The sequence below is a fragment of the Myodes glareolus genome, chromosome 11 (assembly GCF_982192425.1).
Source record: "Myodes glareolus chromosome 11, mMyoGla1.1, whole genome shotgun sequence".
Classification (NCBI taxonomy): domain Eukaryota; kingdom Metazoa; phylum Chordata; class Mammalia; order Rodentia; family Cricetidae; genus Myodes; species Myodes glareolus.
Genome location: NC_142036.1, coordinates 16,648,641 through 16,666,297, shown reverse-complemented (window position 1 = coordinate 16,666,297; position 17,657 = coordinate 16,648,641). Strand labels below are relative to the sequence as shown.

The following is a 17,657-nucleotide window of genomic DNA, read 5'->3' as shown; positions in this document are numbered from 1 at the left end:
AGTTTTTTTTTCACTGTCTGGTGGGGGTGTGGATAATTGCAAACATAGCAGGAAACTAGAAAGATCCCCTAAATTTGTTGTAGTGTCAGTATGAATTCAGAATATATGTATACATACATACAGGCTCAGATAATGTCTTAGTTAGGGTTTCCACTGCTGTGAAGAGACACCATGACCACGGCAACTCTTATAAAGGAAAAGCATTTAATTCAGAGGTTTAGTACATTATCATCTTGGTGTAACATGGTGGAATGTAGGCAGACATGATGCTGAAGACAGAGCTGAGATTCCTACATCCTGACTTGCAGGCAACAGAACACGTGGTCTGTCTCACTGGATGTAGCTTGAGCATAGGAGACCTCAAAGTGCACCCCTCACGGTGACACACTTCCTCCAACAAGACTACACCTACTCCAAGTAAGCCACTCCTCCTAATAGTGCCACTCCCTTTGGGGGCCACTTTCTTTCAAACCACCAAAGATACCAAAGTAATTATGAAGCCTGTGGAGGCAGAAGCAGTGATACTCAGCAACAGCATGCTAGGTACCAAGTCCCTGTCCGCTGGGAGTACACATGTGCTCCATTAAGGGAACACAGCTCCTTGGAGAAGCAGTCCAGTCCACAAGTTGAATCTAGACCATCTTTTTTGTAACAGAAAATAAGAAAGTGATCAACAAATGATGATAGGCATTTGTTACAAGACATAGGAGTCAGGCATGATGACACAGGTCTTTAATGCCAGCACTAGGGGTAGTGGGGGACTGGCAGATCGCTGTGAGTTTGAGGCCTGCCAAGTCTACATAGTGACTTCCATGACTACATAGACCCTGCCTCAAAGCAGAAGGAAAGAGAACATGAGCAAGGAAGTCAGGACTGCGAGGGCTGCACCCACCCACTGTGACAGTGGGGCTGATCTAATGGGAACTTACCAAGGCCAGCTGGACCGGGACTGATGGAGCATGTGATCAAACTGGACTCTCTGAACGTGGCCGACAAGAAGGGTTGACTGAGAAGCCAAGGACAGTGGCACTGGGTTTTGATTCTACTGCATGGACTGACTTTGTGGGCGCCTAGTCTGTTTGGATGCTCACCTTCCTGGACCTGGATGGAGCGGGGAGGACCTTAGACTTCCCACAGGGCAGGGAACCCTGACTGCTCTTTGGACTGGAGAGGGAGGGGGAGGGGGAATAGGGGGAGGGGAAGGGAAATGGGAGGAGGGGAGGAGGTGAAAATTTTTAATAATAATAAAAAGAAAAAAGTTGAAATGTAAAAAAATAAAGTAAGTAGATATTTACATTGCAAAAAAAGATATTTTGGACATCAATACTATAATAATAATTCAATAAGTCTACAACCCACTATATAATATGAAATTCCTGAGTCAAATATTAATGAATGAAAAAGCCACCGAGGAAATGTGATGGTTAGTCTTGTCAGCCTGACCAGTTGTAGCATCCCATTGGAACTGGCCTGAGCAGGAAAGGCTCACCGTAATGTGGCCAGCACCACCACGGACTGGAGTCCTGGGCTGGATTAAAAGGAGAAAATGAACTGTGCACCGGCATTCATCTCTCCACTTCCTGACTGTAGATGCAGTGTGCCAGCCACCTCATATCCCTGTCACCATAACTCCCCTGCCGTGACGGGCCATATCCTCTCACACTGTGAGCCAAAGTAAGCCTCCCTCCCTTAAGTCCATCCACAGCAACAGGCTAAGTAGCTGATACAGAAAGAAAAGCTCTTCCGTGCAGAAGACTCCATTAATACAGGCAGAGAATGATGGAGATAGGTAACTATGGGAGACCAACTGCTGCCAAGGTGACTGACAAAGGCAAAACACAGACCACTGGAAGCTAACTAAGACTGGCAGGTGGATGTCTGAGAAAGAATGGAGCGTCAATGCCACAGACGAGTATCTTTCTAATCTGCTAGGCAAACACAAAATGGGAAAGTGGCTTTACACTGCAGACACCTGGCAGGCACCACCTTGGCCAGAGAGTCAAAGTTCAATGACCAGTGTGGACAGGAGGACATCACAAGCCTCCTGAGATGGTGCACCAAGAGGAACTGCCATTCTCTCTGGTATCTGCTTCCCAAGAAGGCAAGGCCAATCTGGTCCTGGGAACACACTCACTAGATCCACAGAAGAAAGGGGTGTGTTCTCCAAGACTGTGGCATGGATTGAAGGTCTGTGTCCCACTCAAACATGGGGTTGAAAGGGATCCCCGGTGTGCTGCCACTGGGGGAGCTTTCTAGAAGGGCGTCAGCCTTTCTACCTCTGCCTCCCTTCCTCCGGCCATACAAAGACATGAAAGTCCTCGCCTCAAAAAGATGCTGAATTCAACATCTCTGGCACGGGGTGGGGGTGGGCTCCCACTGTCAATATAACCATCCTACTGCCTCCTCATGATTTCCTGAAGGGACGAGAAAGATCAGTGGCAGTTGAGAGGAAGGAAAAGTGGATCATTTCTGGCTATTGCTCATGGCTTGCAGATTTGTAGAAAAAGGTTAAGTGTTAAAAACATTCTGGGTTTTGTTTTGAGACCAGGTCTCACTGTGTGGAAAGACTGACCTTGAGCTCAGAATCCAACCATCCCAGCCTTCTGAGGGCTGCGGTTAGAAACACGTGCCGCCAGCAACACGTGCATAGACTGAGCTGAAAGAGCAACTACACACTTCAGCCGTGGTGAAGGTGAAGTGATGCTAGCTGGAAACATGAACAAAGAGTGAGAAAAGCCAGAGCCCAATTCCCACTCTTTAAGATTGGTTTGTTTATGGTTTTCTTTTTGTGGTGTGTGTGGTTTTTTGAGACAGGGTTTCTCTATAACTTTGGAGCCTGTTCTGGATCTAACTCTTGTAGACCAGGCTGGCCTTGAACTGACAGAGATCCGCCTGCCTCGGCCTCGGCCTCCTGAGTTCTGGGAATAAAGGTAGGTGCCACCACCGCCTGGCCTCGTTTGTTTTTCGAGACAGGGTTTCTCTGTGTAGCCCTGGCTGTTCTGGAACTTGATCTGTGGACCAGGCTGACTTCAAACTCACAGAGATATCCCTGCCTCTGCCTCCCAGGCTTTGGGATTTAAGGTGTGTGCAACCACCATCTGCTGTTTTTATTTCAATTTTAATGTGTTTGTTTTTGTGTGTGGGTTTGCACCTATGAATGCAGGTGTCCCAGAAGGCAAGAAGAGGGTGTTGGATCAAGAGTTATAGGCGGTTATAATGATGCTGTGAATCAAATTCAGGTCTTCGCAAGACCTATCTGCATATGCTCCTTCCTGCGGAGCTGTCTCTTTAGACCCCCAATTCCCTTGTCACTAAAGATGGGCAAATTGAGACCAGAAAAGTTCTGGCACACACTTAGGATTCTAATTCATTCTCAGTTTGTCTTTCCTTCCCTACTTCTGCCTCCCCAATGCCCTCTTCTCGAATAATCAACACTGCAGCCAAGGGGGACCTTCCAAAAACACCCATCTGTTCCGTTCACAGTCCTGCCTGTAATGGAAAAATTAAAAATGCTGCAGATCCCCAGCGGTGGCAGGCAGCAGAAATGCTGCAGGTTCCCCAAATGGTGGTAGCAGGCCCTGAGAGCAGCCAGTCCCAGGCAGGGATGGCTGGTCCAGGGTAAGGAGACACACAGCGGTGGGCAAGACACAGAGACATGGACAGGCTCGTCATGCAAAGTGAGGGTGGATATTTATTCAGTGGGTTGTGGATGGGGAAGGGAGAAGGGGAGAAGAGCAGAGAGAGAAAGAGAGAGAGAGAGAGAGAGAGAGAGAGAGAGAGAGAGAGAGAGAGGAGAGATAGAAGGGGGGAAGAGGAGAAGTGGGGAGTGGCAGAAGCTGCCTCTTCCGAAAGGGAGAAGGAAAAGAGAGGGAGCTCAGGCTGGAAGCTGAAGATCAACCTGTCTCAGCAGGGGAGCAGTAGGCATGGCTTGATGGCTTGTCTCTTAAAGAGACAGAACAGATCATTACACTGCCAAGCAACTTACTTTTACTCTCCCCGTGATGGCCTGAATTTTTCCCATAAGCCTTCTAACACTAATAGGCATCTTGACCTAATCTGACTTTTGTCTTTTTATGATTTGTTTGCTTTTGAAAAAAGGTCTCACTAAGTAGCAAAGAATGACCTTTAACTTCTATTCTTCCTTCCTCAACCCCCAGAGTAGAAAGACTACAGGCCTGGACCACTGTGCCTGGCTTCTACTCATTTTTGTGTAAGATGCCTCTGGTGAAGGGCCCTGAGCTGCTCAGTTTCCCTCTTATCTACGACCAGTCACCCCAGGCTAGCCCATGAGATCTAAACAAGCAATGTTCCTATTACCCTGTTAATGGCTATACCGTCAGGGTCTGGCACTGTGTGGGACACCCCCACTCCAGCGCTCACTAGCTCAGTGTCTGATAAAGGCATGTACAGATAAATGTAGGATCAACGAGAACAGCAAAATCCAAGTGGGGGGGGGCGAACAATTAAAAGTGTATATGTGTGTGTGTGTAAGATACGCCTGCCAACCCAACACTTTTAGAGGTGGAGGCGGAAGCAAAATTGAGAGCGGGCAGGGCTACATAATACCCTGAATCAAAATCAAAAAGCAAGCCGATGACAGCAAATAGCTCTGTAGGAACGAGAAGTGTAATACATAATACAGAAAGCATCGAAGAATTAAAATAAGCAGGATCGCTCAGTACAGCTGCACCAGGACAAGAAACCAGGGCAAAATTTGCTATGAAAGTACTCGCCATCTCCGCAGGCAGAAGCACGGCGCAGCCTCTACAATGCATGTGACCGGATGGATCACAGCGCCCGGAAGCCACATGACCTCCTTCCGTCTCCAACACAGAACGAATTAGGGCAAGCCGGGCAGCCACAGAAAGAGAAAACGGACACAGGAGGTCGTGTCCCTAATAGGGAAGGGAGTGCTGACCGTAGACATTTCGGACCCGCGTTTAGAAATATGCCCCACAGCCCACAGGACAGGGAGATGACAAAAGTACAAGTCCCCTAACCTAAAGTCTGGCGCAGGAAAATGACGTAGGCGACGCAAAAAAATTTTGGGACAGCCCCCTAAACTCCAACCTCGCGAGATTCACAAGGTAGCTGGGGGAAAATGAACCAATCACAATGCGTCTTCTTCCGGACCGTGATGATTGGTTTGATGACTCACATGACAGAAGACCGTACGTGATCGCGTCCCTGGCTACACGTGACCCATCCGGCAATCTACAGAAGTGGTTACTGGGCAGCTATTGTCAGGCACGCTAGAAACTAAATGCTGGTTTCAGGGCTGCAGTAGGGTCGGTCACTTGCCACGTAAAGGGCGGGGTCGGTGACGTGGGTGACTGGATTGCCTCCGCCTCGTAACCCCGAGGCGTGGCCGTAGTTTGGGTGGAGCAGAGCCAGTGTCCTGTAGCAGCGTTGCAGGCGCGGGTGCGGAGAGAGAACGGCATCTCTAACCCAGGAAAAGAAACAGGCAGGCATGGAAACACTTCCCACCCAAGTGTAACAAGCATACGATAACAAACAGGTAGAGGTTCTTGGTATGTAAATAACTGTAGAGGAGCAAAACTCACATGGGTCGACGAGATTTTGAGCACCCATCTTTCCCACTTCCTCGGGGTGCCTTGTTTGTTTTTTGTTTGTTTTTTTTTTTTTAGACAGGGTCTTTATATATATTTCTGCCTGGCCTGGAACTCATTCTGTAGACCCTGAACTCAGAGATCTCCCTGAAAGGTGTGCACCTCCTGCCCAGGCCTAGTTTTGATTGCTTTGCTTTTTAAAATAAACTACCTGTCACAGCCTCAGTCCGTGCGTCTTAGTGTTCTAGGACACAAGAACCTGGAAATCCGGGCTGGTGCCCTCCAGGCTCAGAGCTACGCCTTTTACAAGGAAGCAGCATGGAAGCTGACCACCCACAGAGACAGCTCCCTCCTGCATACGGTTGTTGGGTCTTGAGAAGGGACTGTCAGCCCCCAGCTCTCCATCCAAATGAGGCAACAGGCCCTAATGTTGTCTCTTGCCCACTGCTTCCTGCCCAATATACCGGTAACCCTAGAAGGTAGCCGTGGTGTTGGGAGTGCTCTGTCAGAAACTTGGACACACCTCTCTTCCACGTGTTAGAATTTACATCCCTCTTGTTGACTGTGGTCTAGAGTAGTCCTGCTTTCACTCTCTTAATCACTAATAACTCTCAGATCATACATTACAGCTCAGACTGTGTTGCATGTTATAGAATGGCTATACAAGGCTAGAGACCAGTGAATTCACAGGCTGCTTTCTGGAGGCAGATAGCGGCTACAAATGTTGTATTTAGAAATGGAAGAGCTCAGCTGGACAGTTAGCTGTTGATCATAGAATTCAGAGCTACCAAGCTCGGAGCCGCGGAGCTGTAGATCCAGGCTTCAGGTGTAGAACCGGTCCAGATGGGTGAATGGATGGGTGGATTGACAGTTTAGTCAGGCCACGTGGTAGGTGGTGATGGGCTGAGGTGAAGCCCTTGGTAGACTTTACTGGTCTTGGTTTCACTGAGTGATCAGCTCAGAGGTCAGTGAGCACTGTTACTGTCATGAAGGCAAGCACTCTCAGGTACGGGTGTTGCACCCTTCACTGGTCTGGTGTGTTTGGTAAGTTTGAAACCCGTTTTTTCTGTTGTTTTTAATCTGCCTATATGCTTATTTGTTTAGTCCACTTTGAGAAGCCTCGAGAGTGCTGATATTTTACTTTTAGGAATAAGGTAGGTATCAGTTTATGCCTCACAGTGGTGCTGGACAGGACAAGGTCAGGGTCATTCTGCCTCTGCGTTTGCACTCAAGGGGAAGTTAAATGCTGCTGGAGTCACACTGTAAGTACTCTGCTCAGTTTTTAAAATTACATTTATTCATTCATGTATGTGCATACATGTGCACACCATAAAGGTAGAGAACAGTCAGTATGTGGGTCCTGGAGATCAACCACAAGTTATAGGGCTTTGCTTCCCTTTATTTTGGAGATTATGATAAAAATGCATCATTTCTCCCTGCAAACCCTTCTTCCATGGACACCTCTTTGCTTTCTTTCAAATTCATGGCCTCTTATTTTATTAGTTGTTACATGGATATGGATATATACTACACATTCCTAAATATAACTGCTCAGTCTGTAGAATGTTAGTCATAAGGCTGTTTTGGGGGCTTTGGATAAACAGCTTGGCCTTTACTAACAATTGCTGTGCTCTTGCCTCGGGAAGACTCTCTCTCCCACTCTTAGCACTTCCTAGTTACCTACAGCTATTTGTGTGAGACTGAGGCTGCCCACTTTGGCACGCCTATTGATGTCATCCTTATTCTTCTCATATCTAGGCTGTCATGTTGGCTCTGGCATCCCTGGGAGACACAGTCTCACAGCAAACTCCTTGTTCTTCTGGCTCTTACACTCATTCCATCCCCTCTTCTGCAGTGTTCCCTAAGCCTTCAGAGCTGCGTGCTTTGTAGTGGTATCCATTGGGATTGGACTCCACAGTCCCACATTTTGATTCATTGGGATTTTTCTTAAGACAGGGTTTCCTTGTGTGGCCTTAACTACTCTGTAGCTAAGGAACGGACTCTAGACCAGCTGGCCTCAAACTCACAGATCCCCCTGCCTCTGCCTCCCAAGTGCTAGGATTGAAGGTGTGCGCCACCACTGCCCACCCATTGTGATTTTTGTAATGGTCCCCATCTGTTGCAAAAAGAAGCTTCTTTGATGAGGGGTGAGGACTGCATTTACATGTGAGTATAAGGACAGATGTTGAAATTGTTATTTACTGTGTTGGTTTAATAAAGTGGGTGTAGGTTGTCCAAGATCCACGAGTTCAATAGCATAGGTAGTGGGCTAGGTTTCCTTGACTGTGGTTTTGAGTAGTCCTGACTTCACTCTCTTAATCACTAATAACTAGGCATATTCTCCATCCTGTTGAGTGGGTCTTAAGTCTAATTAGAGCGCTGTTGGTTACCACCAAGGTATGCACACCACTAGGGTCCCCAGTAGGTCATTCCATGCTGCTCATTGATGTCGTCCACAGGCATCACAGCTGGGTAGAACTGCTGGTTACCTCCCCCTGTGGGAGCTGGCATGGTGCCTTCTGGTGCCAGGAGAACTAGTTCTCAGGAAGGGGCACTCAGGTCAGTTCCAGCTCGGCCTCTGGAGTGCATGGTGTCTTCAACAATAGGATCAGGTTCTTGTTTTGTTTTAATTTTTTTCCTTTTGTTCTTCTTTTTTGAGATGTAATATTATGTAGGCAAGCTTGGCCTCAAATGTAGCTAAGAATGATCTTAAACTTCTGATACTCTGTACCCACCTTTCCAGTGCTGCTGTTAGATTTTTAAGTCATTTTTTTCCGGTTTTGGTTTTATGAGACAAGATTTCTTTGTGTAGCCTTGACTGTCTGCAACTCAGTCTGTGAATCAGGCTGGCCTTGAACTCACAGAGATTCCCCTGCTTCTGAGTGCTGGGATTAAAATCATGTGCCACCACTGCCCACAGTGCTGGTGTTAGAAATATGCAGGTTCATAAAGAGCTGGGGCTAAATTGAGGACTTTGTGTTTTAATATATATTTTTATTGAACTCTACATTTTTCTCTGCTTCCCTTCCTGCCTCTCCCCTCCCCTTCAACCTTCTCCCAAGGTCCCCATACTTCCAATTTACTCAGGAGATCTTGTCTTTTCTACTTCCCTAAATTGAGGGCTTTGTAAATCCTAGGTAAGTACTCTGTCAACTGTGGCACATCTCCAGTCCTTTGCTCAGTTTTCATAGAAACAACTATTTTTGTATTCATATCTCATGGATTTACAGGAAACTGAATTACATTTCATAATTATAGGAAAGACAAATTATTAGATGTTGATTTATTGGCTTGTTTGGTGATCTACTTAAAGCACGGCTTGTCCTGCCTATTTGCGTATGACTTCACTTGCTCCCTAAAACATAAAGACCTGGAGAAGTAGTTGAAACAATAGGTCATTGTCCTTAGCAACCTGCTGACTGCTACATAAGCTTCTGTAAAATCTCACTTCCATGCTTGCCCCACCTTGTGATTTTTTTTTTAATTATTTATTTATTTGTTATGTATACAATATTCTTTCTGTGTGTATGCCTGCAGGCCAGAAGAGGGCACCAGATCTCCTTACAGATGGTTGTGAGCCACCATGTGGTTGCTGGGAATTGAACTCAGGACCTTTGGAAGAGCAGGCAATGCTCTTAACCTCTGAGCCATCTCTCCAGCCCCCTCCACCTTGTGATTTTAGAGTATAAAATGAGAATACAAACTGGACCTAGAGTTGAAGCCTTTCAGTCCTGGTTTCAGTCCTTTGGTGATATCTCCCACTCTCATTAGTGTTGGAGTGCTTATTCCAGAAAGATTTCTGTATCATTTCTGGAGGCCCCAGCGAGATCCTCACTACAACCCCAGTTGGTCCAGAGAGGTTGCTGGTCCTGGGCCTCTCAGCCCACCAAAGGTCTCTGGAACTAAGAAGCACATGCTCTGTGTGGGTTGCCCAGGTCCCCTCCCAGTAACCAAGTGGATTGTGAGACCCAGGACCAGAGTCTCTGACTGGAAGAAGACAAGACTAAGCTGGGCATCCAGACCAGGTGGGGACTCTTGGGGATAGGAGGAAGCACTGGTGTGGGCTTGCTCATCCAACAGGACATTGAGTCCAGTGCCTCAGTGGGATACTGAGGTGGCACTGGTCTCCAGATAAAGGCTTCAAAGGATACTAAGGCACTTGTATTGGTCTCCAGAGAAATGGACAAACTAGGAATTTATTTTTTAATTATTTATTTTATGTTCATTGATGTTTTGCTTTCATAAATGTCTGTGTGAGGGTGTTGACTCCCCTGGAACTGGAGCCACAGACAGCTGTGAGCTACCATGTGGGTGCCGAGAACTGAGCCTGGGTCTTCTGGAAGAGCAGCTAGCACTCCCAATTGCTGAGTCATCTCTCTAGCCCCACCCCCAGATGAGGAATGTAAAGTTGGAATGTATAACTTCTCAATGGATGGTAAATGAATGTGTAGACGTTTGTACTGGCCCCACAGTCCTGTGGCTGCAGGATCTGAGGGGGCTTCAACATGTGGTTCCGAAGCGTATATATTCACACCTCAAGTCATTGCAAGGTTGGGGGTGGCAGGTAAGGCAAGGCAGGTGGTGAAGCAGACACCTGCTTGAGGAAGAAGCTGCACCACACAGGTAACTCCTGTTTAGAGAACTCTACTGTCCATGGAGTCTGCACAGCCCTGATGTGACACCTGTTCCATCCTGTAAAGTCTGTTAACCTTTGAAGACACCAAGGAAATACTCCTATTTATTTTCCCCAAGGAAGAAATCTTGCCCATGATACCACCTCCCAGCTGGCTCTAATTGCCAGCACCACATGGGGCCAAAGCAGTCACAAGACCACCTGATCCTTCTCCTCCAAAGCCATCTGCCCCAGCACTGAGGGAAATGCCAAGCCATCCCCTCATCCAAGAAGGTGGCAGCTTAGTCATCTGGCCACATAGTTGTCTGAAGAGGGGGGAGTGACCCTCCATGATTGTGGAGAAATTTTAAAAGAAATTTTCTCCTCACAGCCACACTTAAAGGATAAGCCACTCCCCAATTCAGATATGGAACCTTTTTTTTGGATGGAAGCCAAAGCCTACAACAGGGGGCTAGCCCTTCTCATCAACAATCTCAAAACTGCAACATATTGAGACAGAAGACTGCTGACCTTGGGGGGCACAAAAAAATTAAAAACAAGCACCATATTCTCCAGGTCCTAGATGCTGTTGAACACATCCTTGCGGGGGTGGCAATGGCGCACTGCCAGACTCAGTGAAACTACAGGCCCTGAACCCTCTCCCATTACCTCCTAGAAGATGTGTTTACACTCTGGGTGCTCCCAGGGCTCCACTCATATATGCCAGAAGAAAGAAAACAGGCAACTGATGAAGGAGCTACTAAAAATCAGGAGGACTTCTGGGTGTGGTGATGCAAGCCTTTAATTCCAACACTTGAAAGGCAGAGGAAGGTGGATCACTGTGAGTTTAAGGCCAGCCTGGTCTACAAAGCAAGTTCCAAGACAGCTAGGGCTACACAGAGAAACCCTGTCTTAAAAAACCAAAGTCATCATCGTCATCATCATCATCATGCGGACTGACTGATGACCACAGGAAAATAAGTCCCGAGATCACAGCAAACAGATGGAATTGCAAGCAGAGACAAAGTCACAATTACTGCCAGAGATTTTTCAACACTTCTCTTTCTATAATCGATAGAACAAGAATACAGACAGGTAGGAGGTGTGGGTCATTGCAGCTCGGGGCTAGAGCACTTGCCAAGTATGCACAAGACCCTGGGTTCAGTCCTCAGCATAAAGAAGAAGCACACAAAGCAGAAGAAGCAGGAGGAGGGTGGAAGAGTAGGAGGAAGAAGAGGAAGAAGGAGAAGGATATAGAAGAATTAAAACACCCCCCATAAGCTTAAAATTTCCTTTTTTTTACTATGTATGTATTTCTTTTTTATTAATTTTATTGAGCTATACATTTTTCTCTGCTCCCCTCCCTTACTCTCCCCTCCCCTTAAAATTTTCTAGAACACTTACTCAACAGCTGTGGTACACTCTAATCTCCCTTTGATATAGGGAGCCAGCTGGTACAGCTGCACTGCACAGTCAGGCTACAGAGATGCTGGTTCAAGACCAAGGAGAGCTGTACACCAAGTCTTAGGCCACACCCTACTTGAGAGGAGGGAGGGAAAGAATCAGGAAAACTTGGCTGTGAGGGCCTCTATGAAAAGCTTTTGGCGTGTCAAGCAAGGAGACTGAGACTGGCTTTGTCCAGGTGTAGAGGGTTGTTGGCCACAACACTAGCTGGGAACATGAGGACTGGATAAGAGAGCTAAGTGGTCAAGGCAGGGTTCATTGCTTTTATTTCCAATGCTGCTAGACAGGGCAGCAGAGATACGGTACTTGCAGGGGTGTGACAGGTTTCTTTCTCTTTCTTGCCTTGCTTTGTTTTGATTTGATTGTTTCTGACACAGGATCTTCTTCATATGTAGCCCAGGCTGTCCTGGGATTTGTGATGTTTCCTGCCTCTGCCTCTCTAGTGCTGAGATTTAATAGATGCCCATCCTGGACCATTTTAAAGATGTAGGCTGGGTGAGGGAGGTAAAAATTAGGAAGGCTGAGAGGAGAGGGGGATGGGCACCCAGGGAGTAATAATCTCGGCTGGGGACACAGGTTTTGGTAGGAGATATATGGCTGGTACCACTAGAGGGTCTGAGGGGGAGAATCTAGGGAGTCCCAGGGGCGTCGAGGGGTTGAGTGAATTGTCTGCCCAGGTAGATACTTTTCAACAAATCTTCCTTGTGGATGGTGGGATATGGGCTGGCATTCACTTGGTGACCGGGTGGCGCCCACGCAGATGAATGGGGAGATGGGGATGGAAAGGAGGTCCCCGAAAGTGAGAGAAAATTCCCAACCACCAGAGGGCGTGAACGGACCGTTCTGTTCCTGCTGGTGAGCGACTACCCTGGTCTCCAACCTTCATTTCCTGAAATTTCTAGGACCCCGATTCCGTTCAGCCCTCACTTTGAGGCCCATTCAACACCTAACCAAGACAGAAAGAGGGGTACCTGGAAAAAGCTTCATCAAAAAGAGTTCTTCAGTGCCAGCTGTGTCCTCCAGCAGCGGCTAGCAGCCCAAATGGTTGGGAGGTTCCAAAACTTTATGTACACAGCTGAGACTACCGCCTCCACTGCTCCCATCCCGAGCCTGGGAACAAACAGTAAACAAGTGTTCGGTGTTCATCAGGCCTGATAGTATTGTAGGAAGTGGGTTGATTATGAACGAATGACCACAGGAACCACTCCACGATCCCCAGTGCTGGAATTACAGACCAAAACAGGATGAGCTGGAAGTTTGCTCGAATCTGAAGTCTCCCAAATGCTGGGGTTAAAGGTGTATGCTACCACTGGCCAGCTAAGACCTTTAAAAAAAAATACCAATATGGGATTCAGAGTAGGGGTATATGGAATTATAGCCTGAAGACTGGTTTGACGGGGTCCCACTGAGAGACTGTGTGTTGGGCATGGGTTGGTAGGGGGAGCAGAAGGAGGAGAATGAGTCTGGCACCACGTTGGGCCTAAGCAACACTTCGTGCAGTATCTTAAAAGGGATGTTGGGAACAGAAAAGATCTCTATATGGTGTGTCACCGATTTATGACAAAATTAAATGTACTCTGGCAGCCACCATTATCCCACATCGGCTGAGAGAGCTCTCTCTCCAGCGCCTCTCAATATTGAAAGCAGATCTTTTCATGGACAGGAAACTAAGGAAAAGTCAGGGTAGGGTCCCATTCCCACCTGGGATCGGCTGAGTCCTGTGCCTATGAGGCAGAGGGGCATCTTCAAACAAGCTCCACTCCCCATCAGGCCTGTCTGGCCAGCCTCTGCCATGATGCACTTACATGTCTCAGCAGCCTGTGGGCAGCAAGCTGCTACTCAAGCGTGCCTATTCTTACTATATTAAAAACAAACTTGTTTAGAGGAAAAAAACAAGCAGGTCTGGTCCATTTTGTATCCTTGTAGAGAGATCATTTCTGTCTTCTTTGTTTAATCATTATAATCCAAAGTCTGAGCCTGTTCCCTGATTTAGAACCAGGATGCAGATGTGAGTCTCTTGGAAGACTGAATGACTACATTTCCCAGACAGACGCTGACTCACGGTGCAGCCAGTGTGCAATCAGCCCCTGCCCCCACCAAGTCCCTGCAGGTTATGCAGAGGGAACAGTGACACAGCAGCTAGTGTTAAGTGGGTGTCCAGCACTGGTCACTGCTGGTGTGACAGCATTTTCAGAATTCCAACTCATGGCAGTTGCTTTGGGTCTGTTTTCTCACCTCTGCAAAGATTATTTAGAACTTCTTGGAAGCATCATACCAGAATGGACTGATGGAGGGAGGATGGGGATAATCTGTTCTCTCTCACACATGAGCTTCTAGAAGAATCATCTGAGTAGTTCCAGGGCTCCATCAGCAGTCTCTGGGACCTGGCACTGGGTAATTGCACAAGAAATAAGCATATTGTAGGATTCACTGTTTTCCAAAGATGATTTGAGAGAATCAGATCATGCCATCATCAGTCCACCAATCAGGATTCAGCTTTCTAACTGCGTTATCATATTTTTAAAGATGACTTTGGCTTAGTTCCCTCTACCCAATTGAAAAGCAAATTATGAATCTGAAATTTCAAAGGCCAATTAATATTCCTAAGAAAAGTAAGCGGCCAGTTGCTGACCTTTTTGTCCTCCGTGTATGGGAGGAGGTGGTGGTGAGTCAGAAGCAGGGATACTTAGTTGGGAGGCATTTCAGCCCCTGCCTTCCTCTGACCCCGATTCTTGAGCCCATAGAAGGGCTGTGCAGGTTCAGGGCTGGGAGAGGAACAGTACTTTTGTCAGCAGATTCACTCATATGGGTCCTCCCCTTACAGACACATCACCCTTGCTTGGTAAATGACGCTCTCTTCAGAAGCCAGGTCCCATCACAGCTTGATGCTATCTGCACTCCAGGTTTCTTTAGGTCTAACCTTATACTGCACTGCAGTCATTGCCCCGCCCATAATCTTTCCTTTCCAGAGGCCAGTTCCTTAACTGAGACCGTCTCACCCCTTCCACCCTCTTCCCTTGCCAGATTAGCGAGGTTAACTGTGGGCACGTCCCTCATCTTCTCTTCCTCTGAAAAAAGTCCCCATATTCCCATGTATTTCTAACAACGAGTGCGTTAAGGTTGATACTGACACTCCAGACTCATTCATTCATTCAATGGGAGAATGCAGGGAACAATGCCGGGCAGAAGATGAGCGCTCGCTAAATGTCAACTCCAGTCAATGCATTCTTCATACACTATTTATGGAGCCTACGGGGCTCTGTGATATTCTTTGCGACCCTGCAATGAAAACAGACGCGGTTCCTGGACCACTCCAGGGCGGAGATACGCGGGCCGCTCCCTACGTTCGGACTACAAGTACCAAAAAGCCACACGGCACCGTGCTTAGCCCCGCCTCCAGGCGCATGCGTAACGTCGTGACGCCAACCGCGAGCGGGCGCCGGTGGCTGCAGCCAGCGGGCGGGGCGGGGCCGGCGGGAGCGGCGGCCTTTAGGGCGGAGCCGGCTCCGCTGTCTGCAGTCGGCCGCGGGCTAGCGGACGCTGCGTTTTCGTGCTCCGGTTCCTCTCGCTCTCTGCTCCCTCGCGCCCGGCGGTGACCGCCCTTCTCGACTCTCTCTCTCTCTCTCTCTCTCTCTCTCTCTCTTCCCTTCTGCGAATCCGCCATGTCGGAGCCCGGCGGCGGTGGCGAAGACGGCTCGGCCGGCCTGGAGGTGTCGGCGGTGCAGAATGTGGCGGACGTGGCGGTGTTACAGAAGCACCTGCGCAAACTGGTGCCGCTGCTGCTGGAGGACGGCGGCGACGCGCCGGCCGCGCTGGAGGCGGCGCTGGAGGAGAAGAGCGCCCTGGAGCAGATGCGCAAGTTCCTGTCAGACCCGCAGGTCCACACGGTCCTGGTGGAGCGCTCCACCCTCAAAGGTGCGCGGCGCCCCCTCCCCGGTCGCGTGGAGCGGCAAGGGGGCCCCGATCTGCCGACGCCCGCACTGTGGGGTCGCTTTGTCTCCGCGGCTTCTCAAGATGGCCGAGTTGGGTGGAGACGGCGTCTCCCGGGCCTGGCCGGGAGCAGGGCCGCATCTCTGCCTCCAAAGTCACATGAGCTTTTCGTTTCGATTCGTGTCCAAGCTTAGCCCGCTTTGGGAATGATGTGTCTAGGGCAGCCTGGGTGCTGACCCCTGGGTGGGCTCGAGTACCAGTGGGTTGGAGAGAGCCTGAATGGGCAGGCCCTGGGCACCCAGCATCTCTGCTGTCTGTGGCTGCCTACGCGTAGGCCTCCCTTGGCCTCACAGCATCGTTGCTGAGTGGGTGTATCTCCCCATTTTACAAACCAGGAAACCGAGTCCTGTGCCTGGCCCAAGGTCACCAGATAGTACTGGACCTTAGACTATACTGAAAATACCAATTTCTAGTTCCTTGCTTGTTTTGCTGATCGGGCTTGGAATTGTTGATTAGATAATTAATTGCTGATTAATGACATCCCTGTAACCATTTAAGTGTGATTTCAAAGATTTAAAAAAAAAAATGTTGGTTACCTGGTTGGCGAAGGAGGCCAAAATATAACATACTCCAGTTGTCTCCTCCGGTAGACACTCGCAGCATCCCTAGATGCATTGTGGAATCTGGAGCTTGCTTGCAGGATTCTTTCCTCTTGGAGTCTTTAAAACCACTTCGTAGCATCTGGAGAACATGTGTGACACGCTGGGGAATGGGTGTGGCATCCCCTAGGAATCCAGAGGTGCTGTCCAAGTAAAATTTAAAATTAGCACTTAAGAGATTGAAGATGATCTAAGAATGTTTGCTAACACGTTCCTTAGAATGTCAAAAGACTGGTTGGTTCCCTGGTAGAAAACCGAAGTCACTCCTCTTGTCTCAGATAGTTTGTATCTTTCAGATAGTTTGTATCCCTTAAAGGCTGTTCTTATTTACAAAATATTCATTGTGACTTTGGTTTGGGCCGGAATTTAGAAGATAGCAAAATATTTTTCTTTGATCACAAGGAATGTTGAAAGCAGTTAAGTTATTGATGCTTGTTTAGTGTGGCTGAAGGTTGTTTCCTTTACATTTGGCGTTTGTATTCCTGCATGGAAATTGCTAGTGTAAAAAGGGAGAAAAAAACCACTTTTGTCTCTAAAAACGTGTAGCTATAGAAAATTTGAAACATACCTGAAATAAAAATCACCTAGAATCCTCCTACCCAATAAAGCCCCTGTGGGCCCTTTGGCCCATGCTCTTTTGGACTTTTGTGGGGTGTGTGCAAGTCTTTTACTAAAATAATCCTTAATCTATGTTTTGGAGTAGTTTGACCCTAGCTAATTCTTTTATATTCTTTGTTGCACAGTTTGTGTATTGAGATCAGTAATTTAAACCCAGACACATGAAAACCATGAGTCATGGTTTCTCTTTATGAAAAAATTACCAAGTTTTGCTCTTTGCTCTGGAGTGGTGGTCAGTAATTTGCTTTTCTCCTACAAGTCAGTCTGGAACCAAGGGTGGACTGGCGCGGTGTCTATGCAGTACACATTTCTTTGGGCAAAGGGATGGTCCAGCATCCCAGCCCAGGTTCCATAATGACTTGCACTTTTGAAAGTTGACTAAGGAATCTGAGTGTCTGAGACTGAAATACCTCCCTTCTGTGTTTATAAAAAAAATCCTGGGTGTATTCCTAGCAATGTAACATACCATTAATTTCTTGTTCACTCATGAAAACATAGGGAAAGATTTAAAAATTCAAGTTTATGCCTTAAGAACGCATTCTTGTTAGCATCTTTGTAATCTGTTCTGAGGATTGAATCCAGGATGTTGCACATCCTAATAAGCACACTCTTGTTGTTGTTGTTGTTGTTGCTATTGTTGTTGTTGTTTATTTGTTAGGAGAAAAACTCTCACAGTGTAGCTACTATTGACCTGGAACTATGTAGACCAGGCTGACCTCAACTCACAGAGACTACCTGGCTCTCTGCCTCCTGGGGGCTACCAAGCACACATTTTAACACTGAACTGCACCCCTAGCACCCTGG

General features: G+C 47.7%; 1 protein-coding gene across 1 annotated transcript in view; it reads left to right on the top strand.

Annotated features, from left to right (window-relative positions):
* The first annotated feature begins 15,152 nt into the window (after positions 1-15,152).
* Dync1h1 (dynein cytoplasmic 1 heavy chain 1) overlaps positions 15,153-17,657 on the top strand; it is a 66,701-nt gene continuing 64,196 nt past the window's right edge. Inside the window, exon 1 of the mRNA XM_048431305.3 lies at positions 15,153-15,561. Coding sequence (XP_048287262.1) covers positions 15,309-15,561 — 253 coding nt within the window. The 5' untranslated portion in view covers positions 15,153-15,308. The remainder of the gene's footprint in view (positions 15,562-17,657) is intronic.